Source organism: Phycodurus eques, chromosome 16, assembly GCF_024500275.1.
Source record: "Phycodurus eques isolate BA_2022a chromosome 16, UOR_Pequ_1.1, whole genome shotgun sequence".
Taxonomy (NCBI): Eukaryota; Metazoa; Chordata; class Actinopteri; order Syngnathiformes; family Syngnathidae; genus Phycodurus; species Phycodurus eques.
Window position 1 is genome coordinate 20,359,137 of NC_084540.1, and position 24,774 is coordinate 20,383,910.

At 42.0% G+C, this 24,774-nt stretch overlaps 2 protein-coding genes across 2 annotated transcripts; both read left to right on the top strand.

Moving 5' to 3' along the window:
• The first annotated feature begins 1,354 nt into the window (after positions 1-1,354).
• On the top strand, positions 1,355-9,470 carry fscn2a (fascin actin-bundling protein 2a, retinal). The gene is made up of 5 exons (XM_061701561.1): positions 1,355-2,432; positions 5,526-5,682; positions 6,877-6,998; positions 7,082-7,249; positions 7,339-9,470. Exons 1-5 carry the CDS (start codon positions 1,610-1,612, stop codon positions 7,542-7,544), a joined length of 1,476 nt encoding a protein of 491 aa, XP_061557545.1. The 5' UTR covers positions 1,355-1,609; the 3' UTR covers positions 7,545-9,470.
• Positions 9,471-15,663: 6,193 nt separating this feature from the next.
• LOC133414924 (transmembrane protein 235-like) lies at positions 15,664-24,196 on the top strand. The gene is made up of 4 exons (XM_061700643.1): positions 15,664-16,085; positions 18,244-18,321; positions 19,116-19,253; positions 22,304-24,196. Exons 1-4 carry the CDS (start codon positions 15,914-15,916, stop codon positions 22,543-22,545), a joined length of 630 nt encoding a protein of 209 aa, XP_061556627.1. The 5' UTR covers positions 15,664-15,913; the 3' UTR covers positions 22,546-24,196.
• Positions 24,197-24,774: the final 578 nt, after the last annotated feature.

Consider the following 24,774-nt stretch of genomic DNA (forward strand, 5'->3'; position numbering starts at 1 on the left):
TGGAAATACAGCGTTAAAGGTAGCTCATGAGTACAGATCAACCAATCATACAATGGTGGCGAGATAAATGGTTGCAAAAAGAGAGAATAAGTATGTTGTGCCCCTGCACACAAAAGAGGTCACCGCACTTGTCAAACATTAATGAGCCCTCAATAATAGCTTAGAGAGTCTGAGTTAATACTTTAGATCAGGATTCACTAACATGCTCCCCGCGGGAAATAGGTAGCCCGCAAGGACCACGAGTCGTACCGGTTCAAGAAAAAGAAAAAGAAAACAAAAATCTTACCAGTTACGGGAAATTGTGCTCTCATAGAATGTTGTCAACGGATTTATAGAAATAAAGTGTTGAGTATATTTGTTTGCCCGTGTCCTACCCTATTAAATCATTGTTGATAATCGCGAGCAATCATTAACATGATCAGTGTCTTCACATGCGTTATTAATATCATATAATTAAAGGCAATTCAAGCAAATTTGTTATTTCAGGAGTATGTATTATATTGATAGCCCTTTGCATTAGTCAGTACCCAAGGAGTAGCTCAGTTGCAAAAAAGGTTGGTGGCTTGGTGTCACCGTCCAGGCAGTGAAGAACCAGGAAAGAGGAAAAGAGGCTGATAATGCTCGAACAACGGGCTGTCCTTGGTGTAAACTGTGAAAAAGGTCATCCAGCACGGAGTTGCATTCTTTTATAATAAATTGTAGGCTGACAGAACAGCAGCGAGGATTTGGAAGGTAAAGTTGACAATCCATCAAGGTGAAAGCGTCGTGCGTGCATTCAAATGTGTGCTATTGAAATTCTTCGAAGCTAAGCTCACAAACTGAAGACTTTGCACTCACATGTTGCTGTATAGGCCTGCTGAAACAGCATGTGGCTGATAAAGAAACCTTTGTATTAGCTTGGATTTCGGACTTTGCTTTTTAATTCAAGTCTTGAGGCCTTAATGCCTTATTGATGAGTACTGGATATTGGAACAAGTGAATCAAAAGGTGATCACAGCCATGGAGAGCGACACGAAGCACCTCTCCTCACTGGGCATTTTCCAATTAGGCCGTGGCTCTCCAGCAGATCTAAGCGAGGATAATCCAAGGGGTTATGGCGTTGCTGGACCGACAATGTGAGCGACACCCAGGAAAAAAAATGGAGTGTGTCAGTCAGAGCTCACAAGAGGGCCACGAAGAAAGAAAGAGGACATGAAAGGTATAGTGCTTGAAGGTGCAGTGAGTGAGTGTGTTGTCCTGAGGGGGAGGAAGAATGAGGAGGGGAGATTTGCAGTCGGTGAACCAGTATGTGACGTCAGGAGCTTGTTGGATTGAGGTGCTTTGTCCTGCTGATTTTAATCCGAACTCATTAAGGAACTGAGAGCAAGTGTCTGCACAAGTGCTCCGGCGAGAGAAAGTGACAGGCGACGGAAAGAGCACTCAACAAGCCATCAAGGAGATAAGTAGACCCTATTTATGACTTAAAGACGGGGAAGAACAACCTTTGATTTCTTCTTTTCAGCATCTTGCTTGGTTTCTTTCCCCCAATTTTTTATTTATTTTTTTTCTGCCCACCCCCACGCCCCCACATTCTTGGTCCTTGGAATTTCATTGTGCGGCTTGGTCAGACATGCCCACAAACGGGATTAACAGAGCCCTCAAGCTCCAGTTTGGCCTCATCAACTATGAACACCGCTACCTGACAGCAGAGGCCTTTGGCTTCAAGGTGAACGCCTCAGGCACCAGCATGAAGAAGAAACAGATCTGGATCTTGGAGCAGGACGAGCACGACGGCCAGGTGGTGTTCCTCCGCAGTCACTTGGGACGTTACCTGGCTTCCGACAAAGACGGGAAGATCACATGCGGGGCGGAAAGTCCTGACCCGGAGTGCCGGTTCCTGATTGTGCCCCAGTCTGATGGTCGCTGGGCGCTGCAATCGGAGCCTTATCTGCGTTACTTCGGAGGCTCGGCCGACTACCTGTCCTGCTTTGCCCAAGTGATTGCCGAGCAAGAATTGTGGGCCGTTCATTTGGCTTTGCACCCGCAGGCCAGTCTGCTCAGTGTGGCACGGAAACGCTACGCCCATCTGTCCGCTTCCGACGGAGAGATCTCAGTGGACAGCAACATTCCCTGGGGGGTGGACTCCTTGGTCACCTTAGTCTACCAGGATGGCAAGTATAGCCTGAAGACCTGTGACAGCCGTTTTCTCAGCAACGACGGCAAATTAGTGAAGGAGAACACCAATATGACGAGCTTTACACTGGAGTTAAAATCAGGCAAGCTGGCCTTCAAGGACTGTGACGGCAAATATCTGACCCCAGCGGGTCCCACGGGCACGCTGCGATCTGGCCGATGCTCCAAGCCGGGGAAAGATGAGCTCTTCGACCTTGAGGAAAGTCACCCACAAGTCGTTTTTCAAGCTGCCAATAAAAGATTTGTCTCCGTCAAGCAAGGTAAATCAACAAAAGACCAAATCTGTCTTGCCTGGCAGCATAGAACTCAACACGTAGCTGCTACCACGTGACACCTGAAAACGAAACCCGTAGGAAGCAGCAATGAAGTGGTCCACGAGTGACGGAAACTCACTCTGCACATATCAAAACCTGAAGTCTTAAGTTCATAGTCTTATGTGGAGAGAATGAGTAGATGCTTTCACATTTTAAAATATCAGCTTTTATTAAAATGTCAGTATAAGACAAGTGTCGCATGAACCAAGAAAAGAATCTGGTTGATTCTTATAAAATTGGATTTCGAGTTCATAGTTGACGTTTCAAAGCTCAATATTGAGTATGGCTGCTGCTGTATGCTTTTTTTTCACTGGATACACGGGTTGAATGAACATTGTATATCATCCTACCATACTTATACTGCAAATTTGCGTTTTTATCTGTGAGGCTTACATTTGAAAGATCTCAGGAATAAATTGGAAAATAATCATTGGCTTAACTGAAATGCAACTACAATAAAACATATCAGCGAAACTATGATATTTCTGACAAAAATATCCCACTATGAAAATCTAATCATGTTGTAATCCACTTTCCAGGGGCCACAACGTTCGGCACCGTCACAAAACAAAAGCCTACTGTCTTGTTTTGCCCGTGGTTTTCACAAGTCCTCGCTGCATGGAAGCTGTAAAAACTGACCCAAATAAATTACGTGTTCCACATAATGACCAACGAGGCATAAATTCAATGTGAAATAAACAAAAAAAGCTGTTCAGTAGAAGTCTACTGAGGGAAATCATGTTGTTTCTTGATAACGGTGGTACTTTCTAACACATTTGCCCAAAATCTCCCACGGGGTTAAGCCACACAAAACCATCTGCATGCATTAGGTTTAAAAGTCGTGCCGTGTTTCTCTTAAAATATTTTAAGTCTGCATGAAAAGGCATGAGGATTCTATTTACATAACTATCATTGCTCCCACACAGTACATAAAAAATAATGAAAAGAGAAATCAGGTAAGACAGACAAAAAGTTGGATTTATGGATGCCAATGGTCATGAAAACATTGGTGCTCTGCATTCTGGTTATTTTCCTCTGTAGATGTTTGGGTGAATACATCTAGTTTATCGCCATTGACAACCCTCATACAGTCCCAAAATTGTGTATACAACTTACTACAGTGGAACCTCTCAAGTTGAATGTTCCTAATGTTGGACGAGATGGAATACAACAACATAACGGGAAAAGTAACCTTCTATGGATGTTGTTCCACCTTAGATGTTCCACTACAAGGATGCTCAGCCTCAGCAATACCTTTTGTCATTGTTGTACAAAGGACTGTCGCTGTTACAGCTGATTTCACAGTCCTTGCACTTGGCCATAATTTATTTTTATATATTTTTTTGCTTTTCCCCACTGCACGATTCCTTTTATAGCCTGTGGTTAAAACGCAATGTAATTAAGGTTAGCGGTCCTGCCATATTCACAATTGCTCTCAGTTTTCATTTAGCCCTTTTCGAGCAATTGTGAGAATTTTATTACATTGCTAGAAAAGAAAACCAGTTTGTCTTAACCACAACGTAAAGTAAAGTAATGGGTCTGGTGACAGTCCATAAAATAAATGCAAACCCTCTCAGTTTGTTGTTGTTGTCTATCCATCTACTATAGTGCTTATCCTCGCTGGCGTCCAGGGTGCTGGAGCCAATCCCGGCTGACCTCGGGCGAAAGGTGGGGTATACCTGGCCTGGTCGCCAGCCAATCGCAGGGCTAATTTAACCTTGACCGTTGAATTATATTATTCAAAAGCAAGCCAATAACATTTAGACGCCGTAACCAGTGATAGAACGCTTAGTTTATCTTGTGCGCGTGCCCCCGAATGGTCGTCTTCCAAGCCGTGGAGGTAATTGTGGTAATGGGCTTTGTCATCTCAGCTGTGTCATTGAAGATTACACCGTGAGGAAATTATGCTGTGATAAAATGGCCCTCCATGGGTCAATAACCTAAACCTTGACGCTACTCACTCTTTACTGTCATCCACTGAGGTGGGTTCTCTATTCTGCAGTTTGGATCTACAACACTCCAGTGTTGGCTTTGACAAATAATTACGGCTGAGCCTTGTGAAATAAAGCTCATGTCAGCCTGCTAGATATCTGTTCGATTCTCCTGTACAAATTACTCATGCAAGTAATATAGAAGGTTGTGTTCCCTTGCAAGGTTTCAACTCAATTACAACAACTGACAGCATCACTGGAGAGCATCTGAAATGGAGTAGATTTAGGTTTGTGTTTCTGCAACCCTCATCTATTTTATCAGGCAAAGAGCAACGTTTTAAACTGTAGCGTTGGTCCTTGTGGCAGTTTCACGTTTTTAAGAACAGGGCACCAAAAGCTGCTTAGTGGGCCCTGCAGTGAAGATTTGCATTTCACCACTCAGGGAATTACAGCAAGCAAATGAGCAGGAAGGGTGGAGGTGGTGACTGTGGAGGATTAGGGTTGTAACAGGCTTAAGAGAGAGGTTGGAGGATATTTCTGTGGCATCTAATTTGACCTGCAGCAGACAGCGTTCAGTTATACGCGTCTGTGAGTGTATTCCCCACCACCTGACACACCCAACCAGACAGCGCTAATTCATTCGGCTTAAGCGTAGAACATTGGATTGGCTGGCAGTGAGGCGCCCCCTAGGGCAACGGCTGACTGACAGGCAAGAGTACATAAATACATTACTCACAGTAATAATTATCGTGATCATCTAAAAACCATAAATTACTGAACACGTCGTATGAACCTTGGCCAAGTTCCCAAATTAGAAGTTCCTGAGACAGAAAAAGCCTGCTGCGACACTCTCTACTGGTGACACCGATGACACGTGCTGCTTTAACGCCGTCGGCAGGAAGCAAGACTTCTGCCAATACTTGCAAAAATCAATGACTGAAAAATTACCCTTGGCTGAAAGACCGACTCCCAGTCTGATCTAGTATCATTACATCTGACAGAAATATAAGGGTCGTTACATGTTCAATTTGATGTGACTCAAGGTGACTAAGCCTTATGCAGGTGGAAAAGCACAAACACAGTGACCAATTTCCTGTCTTTATTCCAGGTGTGAGCATTTCAGCCAATCAAGATGTGGAGACAGACATGGAGACTTTCCAGATGGAAATTGACAAGAACAGCAAAAAATCCATGTTCAGAACCAATGGCGGGTCCTATTGGACTCTTGTGACTCACGGAGAGATCCAGTCCACTGCATCTGAAGCGTAAGTAGCTTTTCAGAAGGCCCTTTTCATTTCTGTTGCGGACCTGATCACAGTTCAAAGGTGGTCATACTTTTATAGCGTTGCATCCCATGTATTGTACATAGCAAGAACTTGAGGCTGAAGAACTTGAGGTTGTTATTAATACTATTGGAAACAACTGGAGAAGCTGGCTGTCAGGGTACAATTGAACTTTGGGATTTTCTGTGAATTCAAATTCACAGTTTGCTCACCTTTACTCAGCTGGCGTAGGAGTTAGGATTGATTGACTGGCAAGCAGTCCAGGGTGTAGACCGCCTGGTGAGAAGGTCTCCTACCATCGCCCCTGAACAAGTCACACAAGAAAAGTGAAGGATGGCCCGCACTGAGCCCTGACCTTCCACCTATCCCAATGCCTTCGATGAACGAGAACATCAGTGACCGTTCAAATCAGTGCCCGCTGACACGATAAAAGTTCTTCTGGATGAATGTGCAAAAATTAATCAAATAAAGACTCTCAATGTTTTGCCAGAAAGAAGTTTGAGAGCTACGCCAACTCCACTTTTTTTGTGCATGTGCAAGACGCAAATGTAGCGGTCTACATCTTCGTTCAATGGTCTTGGTGATCAGCAAATTATATCGAAGCTTCAAAGCTCACGTCGGTCGTCCCAAAGCTTACTGTTTTGATAAGCTGTGTTACAGCTTGTATCAAATGACTACTGACACGTGACTGATGACGTCAGAAGCTTCAAATGTCACTGGTGCTTCGCCACACCTGTTGTTGGTTCTGTGTGCCAAAACTGCTCTATAGAATGAATCTGTTCCAGGTTTGACAACATTTATAAATAGTTATAACATCTTAATGCCAAAGTGTAGAAGCAGAACTCCATGCCAGCTAGTCAACCGAAACAACTAATGCACGTCGACTATAGGAATATTACACCCAGTAACATTTGGAGGACCACTGTGTGCAGGAGTCTAAATGAAGGTCTGGGGTAGTACTATGGAAGGGTCAAGGAACTTTTGGGGCAGTGTCTGCAGTGTTCAACACATCTGACTGGATACTCAAGGCATTTTATTTCACATTTCACGACTGAAAAGTCAACAAATATTTGAGATGTTCAGAGTCAAATGAGAAAACTAACGCTGCTAGGACAGGACTAAAAAAAAAAAGACAGACATGCTCATCTTCAGCTGTATATATTTTTTTTTTCTCAGAGAGATGAATACAATGTTTGATATTGAGTGGCGAGGACAAAGAGTGGCACTCAAGGCCAGCAATGGGAAATATGTGTGCACAAAGAAGAACGGGCAGCTCTCAGCGGTGAGCGATGCTGTAGGTAAGTGCTTTAATGGCGGGACTTTGTCTTAATTGTCAAAGGTACAGCTGCGACAGTACACACTCAATGTCCTGTTTCTGAAGGGGAGGATGAATTATTCTTGATGAAGCTCATTAACCGACCCATCCTGATCCTACGCGGAGAAAATGGCTTCGTGTGTCACCACAAGAACTCCAACACTCTAAACGCCAACCGATCGGTCTACGACATTTTCTCACTGATATTCAACGACGGAGCCTACAGTGTTAAAAGTCAGTGTTTACAGAACTCGACTTTCCAGTCAATAAATCTTCATCTACACTTTTTTTTTTTGTTTTTTTACACTAATGTGTTTCCACAGGTGTGAATGGAAAGTTCTGGTACGTCTCCAGCAGTGGCCTTGTGTGCTCAGATGGAGAAAAGGCTGAAGATTTTTTCTTGGAGTTCCTGGAACACGGGCGAATAGCTATCAAAGGTTCCAACGGCAAGTACCTTCGAGGAGACCAAGGAGGCACACTTATGGGTGATCGCACTTCTGTTGATGCATCCTCTCTCTGGGAGTACTAAAACCTCATCAAGTCAGAGTCCTAACGGTCCACCAAGATAATAAGATGAAGGAGCTGCTGCTGTCAGCTCCCACAAAGTGGATTGGTTGGCTTACATTTTCATGCCATGTTTTTATACCAGCAGCCAGACCCCCAATCCCAATTCTAAATTGAGATATTTAGAAGAGGTATGGCTTCTTATCTTGTTGTTTTTTTTCCCTTTCTTTCAAACGACCACGTCATTGCCAACGTGAAAAAAATTCATAGCTAATCCAAATGTCTTTTTTTTTTAAGTTAAGGGCAACAAAGGTACATCATGTCCAAGTAGATGGCCACAACGATGACTACCTAAACCAAAAAAATAAAAAATAAAATAAAAATCATCATCGTTACAAGTGCTGCCTCTATTTAGTTTGAATGCCTTTCAAATATTATTTGTAAAGCCGAATGATAAACCAATGCCAAGAGTGGAACCACACAATGTGACTATCCATCTCGGGAAATGGAAAACATATTTCTGAAAATTAATTCATTCAAAATTCATAATTTCTCTCAACAACCATAACAAAAATTCAATCCAAAAAAGCACAGATCCATTTCAATACTCAAACAGGCACACTCTTAGTTTAGCTGACCTTAGCATTAAACCCCACCACCCTTGTTTACAGCCGTTTTTTTTTGTCCAGTGCTTTGAATTATTTTGCTTTATTAGCAGGCGTGGCCCCTAAACGTCACTCCAAGAAATTGGTAATGCCCCATTGTTTTTAAAGACAGAGGCGCTAGTGCCAACGGAATTTTCATTTATTTTAATGGACCATTTACAACTTCCATAAAACACAGCATCACACAAATGAAGTGGACTTGTACAAATGCAATGTATAATTCCAATGCTAAGAAGCAATGTTCAGTAAAGAAAACTTGGCGGTATCACTAAAATAAATGTGTGCTCAACACGTGCAGGATTGGGAGATTTGGGGTGGGGGGGGGGGGGGGGGGGGGGAATTGCAAACATTAATACAAACAACAAGCATGCACCAAAGGGGAAAGAATGTAAATTATCGCTGGGTGTATCTAGTGGGGAAAGTTTCTGCATTGGGGCCTTATACTGCACTCTACAGTACAATTAGAACATACTGTAAGAGTTAGGGATAGGTAGTGCTGATGATGGAGAGGAGCTTCTAGTAGGGATGGGCAAAATTATTGTTTGAGACTTAGCGGTAACCAGGAGACAGTTGATTCAATCTATTTTGTGGTCTAAACAAGAACAATATGACTTCAGGTAGGCGAGCAGACCTCCAATATGGCACACGTCTGTTCTGCATTACTCTGCCCAGTGCAGCAGTGGCATGAAAATTGGTGTTCGGAACATTCCGATGAAATGCAAAACAACAATTAATTTATCATTAATTTTTCCCTCAAGGAATGAAAGACATTTAGTCAAGTATCCATCCTGCACCATGAGGGAGGTTGATTGTGTTGGAAAGACTATGGTTACCTCTGTGAATGCTAATAGGCATTGCGTATTTATATGGAGCACAGAATTTACAAGATCACAAATCGATCATTGCAAAGTTTCCGAACACCCCTTCTGACAGTTCAGTATGGCCGGTAGCGCGCTAAAATTGATTGTGCAAATTAACTCTCCGAAAACAATTGATTCTATCAAGAATTCTGAACATTTTATAGCCCCTCCAGATGTTCATGGCTTGATAGTAGGAGGCTCAAAAATTGCTAAATGCTAAATTTGTGAGTAGCGAGTGTTATGATGGTACAATTGACACTACCCATTAAATCTAACACTGTTTCATCTTCCCCCTGGAGTTGGCAATGCTGTTGAAAAGTGACACTGTGGGTGTAGCGTTCAATAGATCAATCATGGTGAATGCCTTCCTTCATCTCCACAAGCATACTGTCCATCAAACATTTTTCTTGAAATAAAACGTGTCGAAGAAACCAACATGACTTGCATTTATTTCAAAACATAATTACTGCTCTCAAGGGCTCCGGTGTGACTTTTAGTCAAGAAACTATGGTATCAAACATCCCTCTGCTGTGTGTTTGTGTATGCAGCGCTTTCTAAATGTTTTTCCATTACTTACACTGGGGGGGGGGGGCAGTGTTTCCCTCATATAGTACAAGTAGATTCTATTCGCACACACACAAACACACTCAGGTTCCTAATGCTGAGACAGCCCACACAGCAGGAGTCCAGCATCTTTTAGAATCTCAGCATGTTACTGGCCCCCAGTCTTGACATCTGATGACACACACAACTCCTTCTCACCTCTATCTCAAGTGCAACACACTATCCTTACAGCATACATATGAAACAAGGACAAAAAGTTGCCTTTCTACAACTCTTAACATTTCCATCTTGAAACTGTGGGGAAAAAATGGTTGAATCGTGACTGTGGCACAATCTTTTCAACAAATGGGTTTTTGTGAGGACCCTTCATTCAGCCATCAAACTTTGACAGAGGACACGAGCGAGGAATGCACAAACAACATAAATCCAAGCATCGTAGAAAATGGACTTTCATATGGGATTTTACCCGACTGGTTAGAGCGTCAGCCTCACAGTTCTGAGGAGCGGGGTTCAATCCCCGGTCCCCCCTGTGTGGAGTTTGCATGTTCTCCCCGTGCCTGCGTGGGTTTTCTCCGGGCACTCCGGTTTCCTCCCACATCCCAAAAACATGCATGAATTGGAGACTCTAAATTGCCCGTAGGTGTGAATGTGAGTGCGAATGGTTGTTTGTTTGTATGTGCCCTGCGATTGGCTGACAACCAGTTCAGGGTGTACCCCGCCTCCTGCCCCATGATAGCTGGGATAGGCTCCACCACGCCCGCGACCCTAGTGAGGAGAAGCGGATCAGAAAATGGATGGATGGATGGATGGATGGGATTTTACTGTACTTGAGTTGCCATGCCACACTTATACAGTTAGCTCATAATATTGCACTGTGGTCAGACTAAATCACACAATCGTGGCAGGGCAGCACTGCGAAGGTCACCACAACCCGTCGACATTCAATACATTTCCCACGGAGGTTAACGATTTTGGGGGAATTTTCTTCATACAGTCCAAACTGTTACATTCATAAACATTTATTAACTACAAAGGCAACATGTACACTTACAGTTACAACATTATTGAATAAAACTTGAAAAAAAATTTAAATAATAAAAACACAAGTGTAAAATGAAATCAACCTAAAAGTCTAAAACAAAACAGACTTACAGTAGCACTAGCCTTTCATCACAGGTCACACGCATACGGCAGCAAACATAGCGTGACGCTAATGTCGCGATCCACATCTTTACTCAGTGTCAAACGGCACCAACAGCCCGACTACGAGAGTCGACCGACCTGTGGTGTCGGGTGCGCACACCAATCGGAGTACCCAACAGGCTCTCAACTCCATCCCAACAGAGCACACATTACAATGCCGAAACAACAACAACAGATGGACTCAAATGCACAACACCAATCACAGACAAGGCAAATAAAATTCCTTTGTTTACATAAAGCTGTTCAATATGAGATTGGCTGAGACACTCTTTTCTTACCACTATTCTTCTTTCAGAAGATGTGTTGCAAAACGCTAAAGGCAAAAACAAACTGTGCCGGTGAGGTGCGCCGCCATCACACATTATGACAGCACAAGGCATTTCCCCCCCCCCCCAAGAATTCTGGTCAGATTGCAGCTATTACCAGCTTCAAGGTTCGACTTCCACAGTATCATAAAGGAGCATCTATAAAAACAAAACACTTATAATAGTTTCATCGCAGCAGTCAATTTATCAAATTGGCTGTGCTGTAATAAGCATGGCTTCACCATCAGGCCCTCTTGACAAACAATAAGGGGGGGAAAAAAAGCAAAGCTTTCAACATTGTGTGAACTGCATTAGGGCTACTGAAAAATTGCTTTCACATTAAGAGGCACGTGTCAACCTTAATTGGCTTCTGTAACCTGTAGATGCATATGTTATTACCTGTTGAAACTAAAAAGGGCAAATATATAAATGTCAACTTTCTTAAATGCTACGAAACTGTCTTGAGATCCTGGATTTCCAAAAGTCTCCTTTCAAAATCAAGCACAATCCCTGACACCAGTCCGAGTGGTTCTACAATTGCAAAACAACATTTACCATCGCAAAATAATGTCAAATTAACTCATTTGTACCAAACGGTTATCATCATAAAACCTTTATCAAGTGGACAGGCAAAGTTGTAAGTAATCTGTCAACATTGTTATTTACAATACAAGTATAAAAAGAAGTTAATCACTGTATAATAAAACCAAAGTAAACTAAAGTGAAATCAAGCAACACTTCTCAACTCCAGGAACAGGAAGTTGTTTGCAGGATACAGTCAACTGGAATGTTAAGGGTATTGCTGTAAAGGTTGTGTAGTTGATAATAAGTGTGTTAACATTACTATTTGCTTGGTCAAATGAATTTGTGTACGTAATGTAACAATATTCAATTAATGGCACTGATAATATTGCACTGAATAGCCAGGCTGATTGATGGATTGGGATGGATTTAACTCTTATTAGTTTTGTTATTTAGTCCAGAACATGATGGTTGCACCAAAATTACACAACTATGGGGTGATGAGAACTGGGGGTTGGTATTTATTTTTACAAACATATTATTAAAAAACGTTTTTTTGTGTGCAGAGAGTAAATATAACCTAACAGTTTTGTAATATACAAATAAATGCACCTGTTATAAATGGTGAAAGGCATGAAAATAATTGAAAACGGGATAAATACCCAACTGCATTCCTGCTCACTCTATGTAGAGTGTGCAGAAAATACCAGCTCAAGTAGTCTTGAGGTGAAGTGCACCAATTCCCTTTTCCAATCTGGAGCCACACACCGTTAAGGCCAGCGGGCCCAACTCCGAGCAGCCCCTCAGGCAGCTGCTCGAAAAGATCAACACCATTGACGGGACTCGAGTGTCAGGACAGACGGCTCAAAGTCCGTACTTCCCAAATGGCACAGCGAATGCACCAAAGCGTAGAAAACGAACAGAAAGCGAGCACCAAGTGTGTTACTTGATGCCAATTTAGCCCCCCCACCCAAAAAATAAATAAATAATAATAATCTGGAAAACTGCAATGGTGGAAACAGATCTCTGAATTCACTTACCAGTGTCTTCAAGACTGGAACAGTTTGACCCTGGAAAAGATTATCTTAATCTTCCTATGGGATAATATCTTTTTACAATCATCTGGGAAGGGACTGTAGACTCAAGACGTTCCACTATAAATGATCTGAGTGTTTTTCCACCTACCACCTTGACAAGCAGAGGATTCCGAATTCATTCTTGTTATTCAGGAACTTCAGACCTTCAGGGAATGAGTTTTTTTTTTTTTTTTTTAAACACTCACACATTTTCCAGTGAAGGAGTTCGCCACCTACACGTTTTCCACTGTTACAGCACAAGTGACGAGCTGTGTGCTACATCATCAATATCACACCCTCACCCGCCTCAACAACTTTGTTCAAAAATCTTACAGTACAACCTCGCCCAAATCGTCCACACTTTTGCACAGCTTTCTTCACCTCAACTTTTATGGAAACCATCCATAGATTTTCTATAGACCTCTGTCCTCAATAGGGTTGCAGGTGAGCTACAATCCAGATTACTTTGGCCAAGAGGCAGAGGTGCACACTGGAATCATCACAAATATGCGGACTGGATATAGTAGGCATGTTTTTCTGGAAATGGCTTTAGTTATGTTCAACAGAATTTTTTTCCAGTAGGTTAGTTCGTGAATAGTCCTTTGAGAATTATCTGTACTTCACAAGTGTTGCAATGACCAAAGCAAAAAGAGGCTATGGAGGCCTAGTTTCCTGTTTTGTTTGCTTGCTAAAATGGTAAAAAAGCAAGTATGTGATTTTGCAGAAGAGTAAACAGCTCAGCCAAAGCCAGAGCTTGGGAGCTGGATCAAAATGGCAAATAAATCATGCATGACTCCCAAATTAAACAAGAAGCTGCTGTTGTTGTTCATGTTAGGTCCGCCAGACCTAACCTGCTAAGATGGAGATCGTTTATTTAAAAAGATAAAATCAGTTATTGGTCAGGAACCAGGACAAAGCAAGAGAAAACCTCTCATTGTCAGTGCTCACCGCAGACTGCATAATTGCAGCATCGCCAGCTGTTTTTTTTTTCCTCCTCCCAGAAACCCACAGTGCAGCATTTCTCTCGTACTCGACGAGTCCACGTATTCGTGATTGGCCATGATGTCACAATCATCCAAACACCGACATCCTGACTGGAAAAAGAAGGACAATCAAGACACAGCATGCACAGTATGCTCCTTTTTTTAACAGGACTAACACTTTCTTTCATGGCAGACTGCCGAAGATTGAGTCAATTCCTATAGTTACTCATTTTTAACACAACACTTTTTCAAATGTGAAGGAGCAGCTATCTGAGACCTGTGGCATGAGAAAACAACTTGGCAGAAAAGGTTTTTATTTTCCCTCAAGAGATCATTTCCAAAATCCATAAAATACACACGTGAATGGGTTCAAAACAGTTGTTTGAAAACGTCTCCCTCACTGACACAAACTTATTTGGGTTAGTGGAGAGAAATAAGGGGTTCAAATCACGCAGGCGAAAACTTCTAATTGCCTCCAAAGGCGCTGGCAATGTTTATTAGGCAGACATTTTGCTTAAGCAAGGGAAAACATAAGACCTCTTTGCTCCTCCTCGCATCAGTACAAGAGTCTGGTGCTTTTGTTATAAAACAGTGCTTAAAAAAATGTGTACGTGCAAGCGAGACCACAATTGGAGATGGGTTTGCCTGTTCAATTCCCTGCTGCGCAGATTTGTCAGAGAAGCGTGGCATCTCCCTCCTCTCCAACAATCGACTTACTCTTACTACTTTCATCAAGTTACTTGTGTGACAAAGATAATAGTTGTGTAGTTTCCAGTGTTACAGTGGAATTTGTTTCATTTGGACATCCCCATACTCATCTTGTAGCTAAGCAGATGTCTGCCATTTTCTCCCGCCACATTTTTACGTGGTGTAACATTACTTGTTTTTACGGTGGAATGATTTGTTAAGTTCTTCTTCTCTTCCACATTTTTTTCGCGATGCACAGTGGAACGCTGACTGCACCACTCCAGGATGCTCAAAACATGACTTGTGAATGAATAATGGCGTTCATTCTTCTCTTCCACTTGTTTGGAACAAAGCAGTGTGCTTAGCTAGCTAAAGCACCCTTAACGCCTTTACAGATTGTCGGAAAACAAAATGAATGATTTACAAATAAGTATTTTCATAAAATGAATGAAGTTATTTTGAGAACATAACTACAGTAAACCTAGTTTGAAATACTCAGTAAGCAACTATGATGATTTTCGACTTGTCAGCTAGCTAGCACGACGGCAGGGAGCGTGAGTTACAAAAATAAACACAACACTACAAATATGAAAAGATAGGCACGCAGGTTTACTTTGTGTGTGTGTGTGTGTGTGTGTGTGTGTGAATGCCAAAGCGTGTGCTATCAATACAGAACGTTTTAGAAAAGGCCCAAAAAATATGTTTTACCTGTGAAAGGCTTTTCCCAATTACCTTTTTGTGATTGTACAGCTTTGTGTATGCACCACAATGTGCAGGCATCCTTGTCATTTCTTGAAACCTTTGCGTCACCGTATTGTTCAGATTCATGCTTAAGAGTCAAATTAAGAAAAAGTGACTTTTAATGTGAAATCCCAAATTGCTCAAACTCGTAGCTACATCACATTTAGCAGGTTTACGGAATGACAAGTAGCTTTCAGCCAAGTGTCAGAAGAGAAAACCACTTATTAAATAGTCAAATACAATAAAAGAGTGGGTTTTACATTCGATTTAATCTGAGAACGTCATAGTAACACGATGGGGGGGGGGGAAATCAAAACATTCCGTAATCGACAATGATTATTTCTCAGGTGCTGTGAGATAGTTTACACCGTGACCGGAAGCGTGAGTTACAAAAATTCAACCCTTAACAGAGTCACAGCTCAGCTGTGACCTTTAATTTGAAATGCAAAGCCGGAAGTGAAGATTCTATGTTGGCGCTCTTGACACATCTCCACCCAGGCGCTTGTTCATCCTGTTGCGTTTATCACCTGTCAGTGACCTCCTCCAAGTACAGACGCATCCCCAGTTCTTATTTTTTTTAGCGGAGAAAGTCACCATAAAGTGTTATTTTCTTAAGAATATTCTGCGTTAAACTCTAGAGCGGTAGAGACGGAGTGATATTATTTCAAGGGACGGGCGGTGTGGAGAGCTTTTACGCGTCTTAGAGCGCCGGTGTGAATTCCATTTTTTATTTATCTTTTTCAAAAAGAAAAAATGTGCGGAGTATTACAATAATTGTCATCTGCGCGATGAGGTACGGCATGGTGATTCTCTCAGCCGGCTTTTCGGGTTTGCTCAGTTTTTGCTTCCTCGCCGTGTCAGTCGGAACCGATTATTGGTACATTATCGATGTGAATAAGCCCAACTACACCGACTCCGAGGAGCTGAGTTCCTACTCCGGACTGTGGAGAATTAATGAAGGTACGTGCACTTATTGATTGCTGCATTGAAACACTACACTAAAAAAAAAAAAAAAAAAAAAAAAAAAAAAAAAAACATCCTTTCATAAGCTTTCACATTTGTATGTTTTTTTTTGCAGACATTGAAATGCTTTAATGTAAATCCCAGATTTTGGTTTTGAATGGAGTGAAGACAGTTGCATTGTAATATTACATTTTTATATGATTTCAGAAGCTACGCAGGGTCAGGTCTGTTTAGTACTTGGATGGGAGACCAAATGGGAATCCGTTTTACCAAGCCTCAGATAAATAGGGAAGGTTTGGAGTCAGGAAGGACATCCATCCATAAAAACTTGTCCAAACCTCAGCCTCTTCAAAAAAACAGCAACCCAAATCGGGAAAAAAAACCTGTGAAGAAGATTGTAGGAATTATATGTGCCTTTATCAATGCACGTCATGTAACATAGGTGATGTGAAGTGCAATTGAAAGATAACTACAGGTTCGGTGTAGTGGGCCTTTCATCTCGGTACCATGGTGAACTCTTTGGTGCATAGAAGTGGCTTTTCAAATATTTCGTTATTTTCTGTTTGAGACCGTGGCCAGGCAGAAAGACCAAAAATGGAAAAACGTAATCTCGACTGTCGGGTCCAGCGCGTTTGTATTCTAGTTGGAAATTGCCAACATGGCTGCAAAATGAAATGGGCCAGAAGAATTGTCACAGCGGCCGACAGCCTGGCCAGGAAGCACATGGCACGTTTAAGAATCAATTCAACCTTCGCCATCACTCTGCCTACACTTGTACGCCGCTTTTCATCCTACAACGTGCTCAAAGCATCTCGGTCAGTCACATTGTCATGGTAATAACAGCTCACTCCGATGACGCAGCACCTGGAGAAATTGGAAGTTCGGTATCTTGCTCAAGGATACATCGACGTGGTCACATGGGAGCTGGGTGTCAAGCCCGCAACCTTACGTTTGAGAGACTGGCAATTGACGACTTGAGCCAAGCCTTCAAAGGAGACATATGGTGCCCCCCCCCCCAATGTATATATATAGAGCACAGGTGTCAAACTCAAGGCCCATGTGCCAAAGCTGGACCGCTACATCATTGTATGTGGCTCACGAAAGCAAATCATGTGCATCAACTTCCATGATTCTTGCTCAAACTGTCATATTTCATAAATAACACTGAGATGTTGCATTTGTTTTTGTTACCAAACCCCCTTTTACAGTAACTTGAACAATAATTGATCAAATTTGTATTCTTGACTTCTGATTTCAAAACCGGTTATCCATCAATTTGTCATGTATATGTAAGACAATGATGAGGAGATGAAACATTTATATGGTTACACAGTCATATCAGCCCTCCGAGGGAAACCGTAATATAATGAGGCCTGGGACAAAAATGAATTTGACACCCCTGGCATAGAGTCATAACATAATTAAACAGAATGTAGAGAATTATGGTTGTAAAAGAACTTTCATGAACTGTTTTTGTGAGTGCCGACCAAGTCATGGATGGAGAAACCTAGTGTTTGGGGGCTGTAATATGTGAATGATCCCCACTTTTATGCTACAATCTGGCAAAATTTGGAAACTTGCTCATAGTTAAATTTTTATAAATAAGCTGAAAACAAAATATGCACTTGGTTGTTTAGTGTCACACTTGATGGGTGTGCCGTCACTCCAGAACCTCAACTCTTCTTCCCCTCCACCACCACCCCCCGCCAGCCCCCCGCTTTCTCTTTCAGGATGACCCTAAAATGTGCTATTAAATTTAAAGCCTTTTCACATGGCACTTAGCAGAGCACAGTGCACCGTCAACTAACCCATTCATTGTGAACGTGCTGCGCGACTCTCAAATTGAAAAATGTTTCTTATCCGGAGGGGCCCTGCACGATGAGATGGTCTCCAGCCGTTCAATGTTTCGCTACTTTTTACACAAGTTGCCGTTCTATCACAAGGAGCTGAACGGCAAAATTCACAACAGTGATTGATTCATGAATCGATGAAATAGATGTAACATTATGTACCAAAATTAGGGATTTATCCTTTCCAAGGTGAGTTCCTCAAGATCATAACGATTGGAGCCGTTGGACTGCCATCATTCTTTGCGTAGGACTCTCACACTTACCGATCAGCTGTGATAAGTCCATTCTTCTTTGGACATTTTCAGGATCACAAAAGAGTTCCGTCATCCCTACCTTCACTGCAAATATGTCTTCCCTGTCCGAGATGGAGAGGCACCTTCTCGGTGAGTAGTGTTCATGTGTCTTTTGCAAGCAGACAAAAAAAGAAAAGAAAAAACACCAATAGGTTAATTCGTGGATTTTTTTAAAAATTGATTCCAATTTCTTTCCCTTTTTTCCCCCACTTTTTCAAGAATTTTGGGTTTAAAAAGAAAAAGGGTTTTCTTCTTTTCCCAAAGCAATTGTAATGGGCGTCAATTATCTGCAGATTTTCACTATTCGGTTCTCACGCTTCTCAGAGTTTCGTTAGTCTCCCACATATTCACGATGACTGAACGATTCTGATGAAAGGACACCAATGGCACTTAATAGAGATATTGACCCCCTTCGTCTTGACGTAACACACTGCTCCATCTGCTGGATGTAGTCGGCCACTGCCCCCACTGGGGTCAGAAAACAGTGAATTGTAACGACGAATAGTGGAAAATAATTTATTGTGTGCACAGCTTTATTTGGATCCTCACCAATTACAGAACGTAGTTGGGTCTCTCTCAGCACACCTCGTTTTCCGGAAACCAGCACAAGCCTATTGACTAAAAAAAGTAAAAGGAACAAATGCCAATCAAAACACAGCTCTCTCCCACACAGACACTTCCCTTGGAGGAAATTAAAGGCTGGAATGGCTAATTGGACTATTTAGTCACATGTTCAGCACCTTGCATTCGTATTAGCACCAAGTGTCTCTTATTAGAAAGAAAAAAAAAGCCCCCGGGTGCAGATCGGGTGACAAACAGGAATCTCATACAGTTGTGATTAATGTGTGTTCACGAGTTAAATGTGTGTGTGTCTGTGCTTTCAGAGCTGCACAAGGTGGTGGTCATCATACTGCCACTGGGCTTGGTGCTGTTGGTCTTCGGTTGGATTTTCGGGCTCGCCAGTTCGTTGGCCTGCAGCCCGAAGCTGCTGACTGGAACCGCATTCTACTTTCTCTTCTGCAGTACGTCCACACGCAGAATTAGCTCTCTTCTCTTCGGAGCCAGTGTTAGTAGCGTAATGCGTGGGCTGAGCCGAATCCTTTGTTTGCTTCTCCACGTGGAGAACCTTGAGAATTCAATTTCAATGCCGCAGCTGGGCGTGAATTCTCTTTTTTTCTTGAGGCAGTTGCTTGATTTTCATTTCAGCCCTGCCAATACTCTGGCACATATTATAGTTGACTGAGGCATTATTCACAAAATCAGTATTACAACCGTTTGAACTTAGTTTGCAAACACCTAAACAATTGTGTTCATGGACATGACTTACTGTACTCAAGTTTACAGTAGTTTTAATAAATTGAAGCTCATTTTGGTTGACTTTCTAATCCCTGGATCAGACTATAAGACACATTTGGTCTTTCACGATTGCACTATGTCAGACTACTGCCATAAAATCTAGCCGTATCTCGGGCAGACAGTGGTAACACTACACGAAATGTATTCCGATAGCACCGTATTCCGTCTTTTACCATCACTGGGCTTTATCTTGTCAAATCAAACAATGTTGGAGAGGCAGAACCAGGAAACGACTAACTACACCCAATACCATGGCGACAATAAGAACAATAGATTGCGCCAATGTATGGTATCGTGTTGTGGGGAAAAAAGAACACGAAGAGGAAAAGCGTGGTGTGGTCACCAGGGCTCGGGAGTGGGCTGTCCATTCAAGAAGAGCTTGAGGTATGTTCATGTACTTTTAATGCAATACGGCTCGCAAGCAGGCACATAATGTTATGTAGCCTAGCAAGGTAGTGCTAGCACGAATGTTTGTATGTAAACAAGCCGGCGTTCTGTCGAATCCTCCGCTAAATGTTGGTTCATGCGCGTGAATAAATGTTGACGACGGCGTGCAAGTATATATTGACAACGGCAAGCACGGCAGGCGATGCGCCGGTCACAATGCGCAATCCTATTGGTCAACGTCGAGGTGCGCTGTCGGAGAGTTGTCGGTGATATGTCACATCGCAATCATGCACCGCCTCTCGCCCGAAGATAGCTGGGATGGGCTCCAGCACGCCCGCAACCCTTGTGAGGATAAAGCGGTATAGAAAATGGATGGATGGATGTTGGCAAAATAGTTGGGCCAAACGTTTCCAAAATATCAGTTAGTCATTTTTTGCAAGATATTCAGCACCATTGTCTTCCACTGGGTTTTCTTTCTTAGTATACTGAAAACTAACTGATTATGCTCATGTTGTCTGTTTATTACTGTGAATTAAACTCGCTAGTCACCTTTTGGAAAAAATAATATCACTATTGGGATGGGAAAAGTCGCTAAAAGGAGGAGTTTGCTTTTTTTTTTTTTTAAATCATCCTGACAAACTCGAATTAATCAATACAATTGAAGAATCGCCCAGCCCTAGTCACATACTACAAGGTAGCTCTGTAGTTAAAATAAATGTATTTTATGAAATGATTGACTCTCATTGGGGGCTCCATTGCCGGAATGGGGAAAAACCTAAATCTGATTCATAGGTTTCGGTCAACAAAACACAGTAACGAGAACTGCCATCCTGTTAAATGGTCATGTAATAACGGGTTTTCATCAGCAATCTACCTTTTTTTCTTCTGGGAAGACTTCATGCAGCAGCGTGGCTGAGTTAATGCACTTTCCATAAAGTGACTCAAGAGAAATGGCTGTTTGGATGGAGAGTGGAAATGGCTGCACAAATCTGTCACAGAGAAGGCTCTTCACTTTGCCATCTTCCAGGACACAGATGCTTCATTTCATGCATAGCAACAACTGCCCTGCGCTGTGCACGGCTCTAACAGTGTGCAGCAAAAGACTGCAAGCCTTTTAAAGTATCGGGTGATGGCTTTTACTTACGTTTTCTTCTCTTTTCCAAGGGCACTAGAAAGCTTATTTCCATTTTGTCAGTTGCGCAAAGAAGATTACAAGTGTGTTATGGTGTCCAAAGGTCTTCCTTCGAAGGCACTACTGTGACACTTCATTCTGCTATTTTTGAATGTGGTTGGCATCGTGAAGTTTGTAAGTAAGACTTTTTCGTTTTGCAAATGGAGCCAGCGCGGTGAAAACTAGTTTGGCTTATACATGTCAGGAGCCTCCTAGATGAGGAAATTGCATTCAGGTATTTTGGAGGAGAAACGTTTTAAAAACGAATTTGAAGCAGATGCAGCTGCATCGGAATCAGACTGCAATCAAATTTTGTTTTCTAACTCCTTCACAATTATCGCTTTTCTTTATGATTTAATCAAGAAACGCGTGCTGCAAAGATTTGCCGGCCCTGCAACCCCCCTAACCCAACAAACACACACAGGAAATGTCTCCCTTGTGGCAAATTGAATATAATGTTTTTAGCCCTGCATTGAAGGTCTGCCAACCTTGATGGTTATGCAAGACTACTGAACCATCGAAAGAGGTCCAAGACGATATTATGCTGATCAATGAATCTTAATGGGAAAGCTAATCGTTCAAATAATGAGTGTGTCAGTTTTTGTTTTTCCATTTGCCTGCAACTGAGGACAGATTACTTAATTTGTTTTTTTTTTATAGAAAGGGTTTTTTGAAACGTTTTTTTTTAAATTGTTTTTTTAGAAAGGGTAATTGCTACACATTAAACTGCGAGTAATTGATGCCACCCCTAAGAAGGTTTTAAGTTCCTATATTAATAGTTTAAACCGTAAATATACAACAAACCATAATCCCATCACATTTAATATAATTTCAAACTCATTTTACAGCAATACCCTTGAGATGATTTGATTTCTTCTGCTAAAAACCGTCGAGATCACTTCACTGAATTCCTTGACACCAACTACTACTTTCCTATTAGCCTGTTGGCATTTTAGGGTGTTCCAGATTGAACACAAAAAAAATCTGAATAAAAGAGAAAATTAAAGAAAAATGCTGAGAATAGGTTCCAAAGTTTAAAAAAAAATATGAATATGTAAATTTGTGAGCAGGCAACCACGACTAGACAGGGGTTCACCCTACTAATGAGTGAAATCCACTGTTCGACAGTGAGTCCAATCTATTTATCTTTTTTGCCAGGCCTTTTCACTCTGACTGGGGTAAGCATCTACATCCAGTATTCCAACAAGGCCATGGAGGAGTTCCAGCGGATCGTGGCCCCGGAGGAACTCGCCTACGTGAACGTGTCCTTCGGCTGGTCCTTCGCCATGGCGTGGATCTCCTTCGGTCTGGAGCTAGCTGCTGGCCTACTTCTCCTGCTGGCCGCCAAAGTCACCCAGATGAAAGGACGCTACGACTGCGGCGTCGCCGTCACTTTGTGAATGTCAAAAGTCCGCGGGTAGTGCAGTTGACCTTTCGCTAAACTCCCCGAAAAAAGGCAGACTGGCCAATCGCAGCGGAGCTCTGACACTTTTCATGGTGGCACTCCGTTCAACACAATCCATCCATCCATTCTCTATAGCGCTAAGTCCACCATACTGCATTGTGTAAACTATATATATATATATATATATATATATATTTTAACCTTTTAATTTATTTGTTCTGTTTACAAAACCCCAAACTAATCCAGACAAATCCAGGCTCTGGATAAATCACGGCACACCCTTCTGCCTTGCTTCGTCTGTCTGAAATGTCATTTCCCCCAAAATTTGATAAGGCTCCTCCAGGGAGCACAGGGAGTGTCAGTTCCCAAAGCTTGACGCTAGCAACAGTAACCGAAGGGGGAACAAGTCTTAGCAAAAGGTCAATACCGTTAAGAACAAAAGAGCGACAAAAGCCCACCTTATTTTATGTGAATATTATACATCAAGTTCAGTTTTAGGTCTTATTGTATGTGGATGTAGTGTATGTTTAGTTCAGTTATAGTTCCTATTCATGCATGTGTGTTGTACATTTAGTTTTTTATTTGTTGTTGTATCTCAACGTATTGTGCATACAGTTCAATTGTATTGATCAGTACACAATCCATTTGTAATTATATCAGCAGGCAAAAACAAGAGCAGAAATAATAGTAACAACTGTAATCAGTCGAGATTTACTGAAGCAGTGCTGCGCTTCCATTGAAATGTCGCAGGAGACAAGACGAGTTATGAGTTTGTACCATGTATTAATAGGATCTACATGTAAACAGGTGGAGGGGAGTAGTTTAGTGCATCATGGGAAATCGCTACGTCAGTCTAGGCCTAGCAAAGCATGAGTCAACCCAAACAATAACGTAAGCAAAGGTGCAAGATTTAAACTGGAAGATTGGTTGCTATTCATATGAAAATTATTTTGCGACAATAATGATGGTCTCAGGACAGACCCCTGTGGAACATCATGGCTGAATTTTAATTTGGAGCCTGATGCTGGTTTGCCACATAAATGCTCCAATCCTCAAACTGTTAGTCAATCATGTTCAAATCATGTTAATTTCTTTTTGGATGAATCCCAATAATCCAGCCGAGAAGTCATACAAGAAGATTTTGAATTTGTTTGAGATGGGTGTTGAATGACAAATCCTGTTAGAATACAAATAAAGAGCACACACACAAACACACACACACGCACACACAAAATGACAACACTTATGATGGTAACTTCTGTTTCGGTGTGCATTCATGTTGTGGTAATGTCTTTGTAGTTTAACATAGTTATTGCAATACATTGGAATTTTACACATTGACTACCATTGTTTTGGATTAGTTCGTGTAATTGTTTTGTGGAAATATGTTTTCATTTGTCTTCGCAGCTGCAACGCAAAATAAATCGAGCATCAGGGAAGGCGACTAATCCAAAGCCTCTTCTTCTACCATTAGGCCAAATCTCACAGACATCGAGATGAATCACAATAATCAAGCCATAACATTTTTGGAGCGTTCGAGGTGGGAGTAGAAAATCATGATCAAAACATGTTTAATGTCAAGTGTAATATAACATTTCCAGGTCATGTGGGCTTTGATGTTTTAATTTTTGTCTCGGCAGAGTCACTGATAAATAAAGTGATCTTACATCAAACGATAAATGTATCGCGTTTTCTCATGTCCCCCCCCCCCCCCCATAATGATAGTGGTCTGAGCACAGACTAAACTTGTACTGATAAATGAGCCATGATGCCTCATTAGTGTTCCAGCATAAAACGAGTCAAAATCATCTTCCAACATTAGCGATTCACCGAACGTGCAAGGATTCAGATGTGTATGTCCCATAACTTTCCCAGTAGCCATTTTATTACATTTTTGGCTCAGTGATAAATACATACAATTTATTTTTCTTAAATACAAATGGCATACCGTAAACAAATCTCCAATCGCAGGGCACATATAAACAAACAACCATTCGCACATTCACACCTACGGGCAATTTAGAGTCTCCAATTAATGCATGTTTTTGGGATGTGGGAGGAAACCCACACAGGCACGGGGAAAACATGCAAACGCCACACAGGCGGGGCCGGGGATTGAACCCCGGTCCTCAGAACTGTGAGGCTGACGCTCTAACCCGTCGTCCACCGTGCCGCCCTCTGCGGAACACCACTGCAAATAATTCATTTCTACATGGGTGATTGT

Coding starts and splice junctions, on each gene's coding strand:
- LOC133414924 (XM_061700643.1), top strand. CDS start 15,914: ATGAGGTACGGCATGGTGATTCTCTCAGCCGGCTTTTCGGGTTTGCTC. Junction 18,322..19,115: donor GATGGAGAGGCACCTTCTCG/GTGAGTAGTGTT, acceptor CTGTGCTTTCAG/AGCTGCACAAGGTGGTGGTC. Junction 19,254..22,303: donor ATTCTACTTTCTCTTCTGCA/GTACGTCCACAC, acceptor CTTTTTTGCCAG/GCCTTTTCACTCTGACTGGG.
- fscn2a (XM_061701561.1), top strand. CDS start 1,610: ATGCCCACAAACGGGATTAACAGAGCCCTCAAGCTCCAGTTTGGCCTC. Junction 2,433..5,525: donor ATTTGTCTCCGTCAAGCAAG/GTAAATCAACAA, acceptor TCTTTATTCCAG/GTGTGAGCATTTCAGCCAAT. Junction 5,683..6,876: donor CAGTCCACTGCATCTGAAGC/GTAAGTAGCTTT, acceptor TTTTTTTCTCAG/AGAGATGAATACAATGTTTG.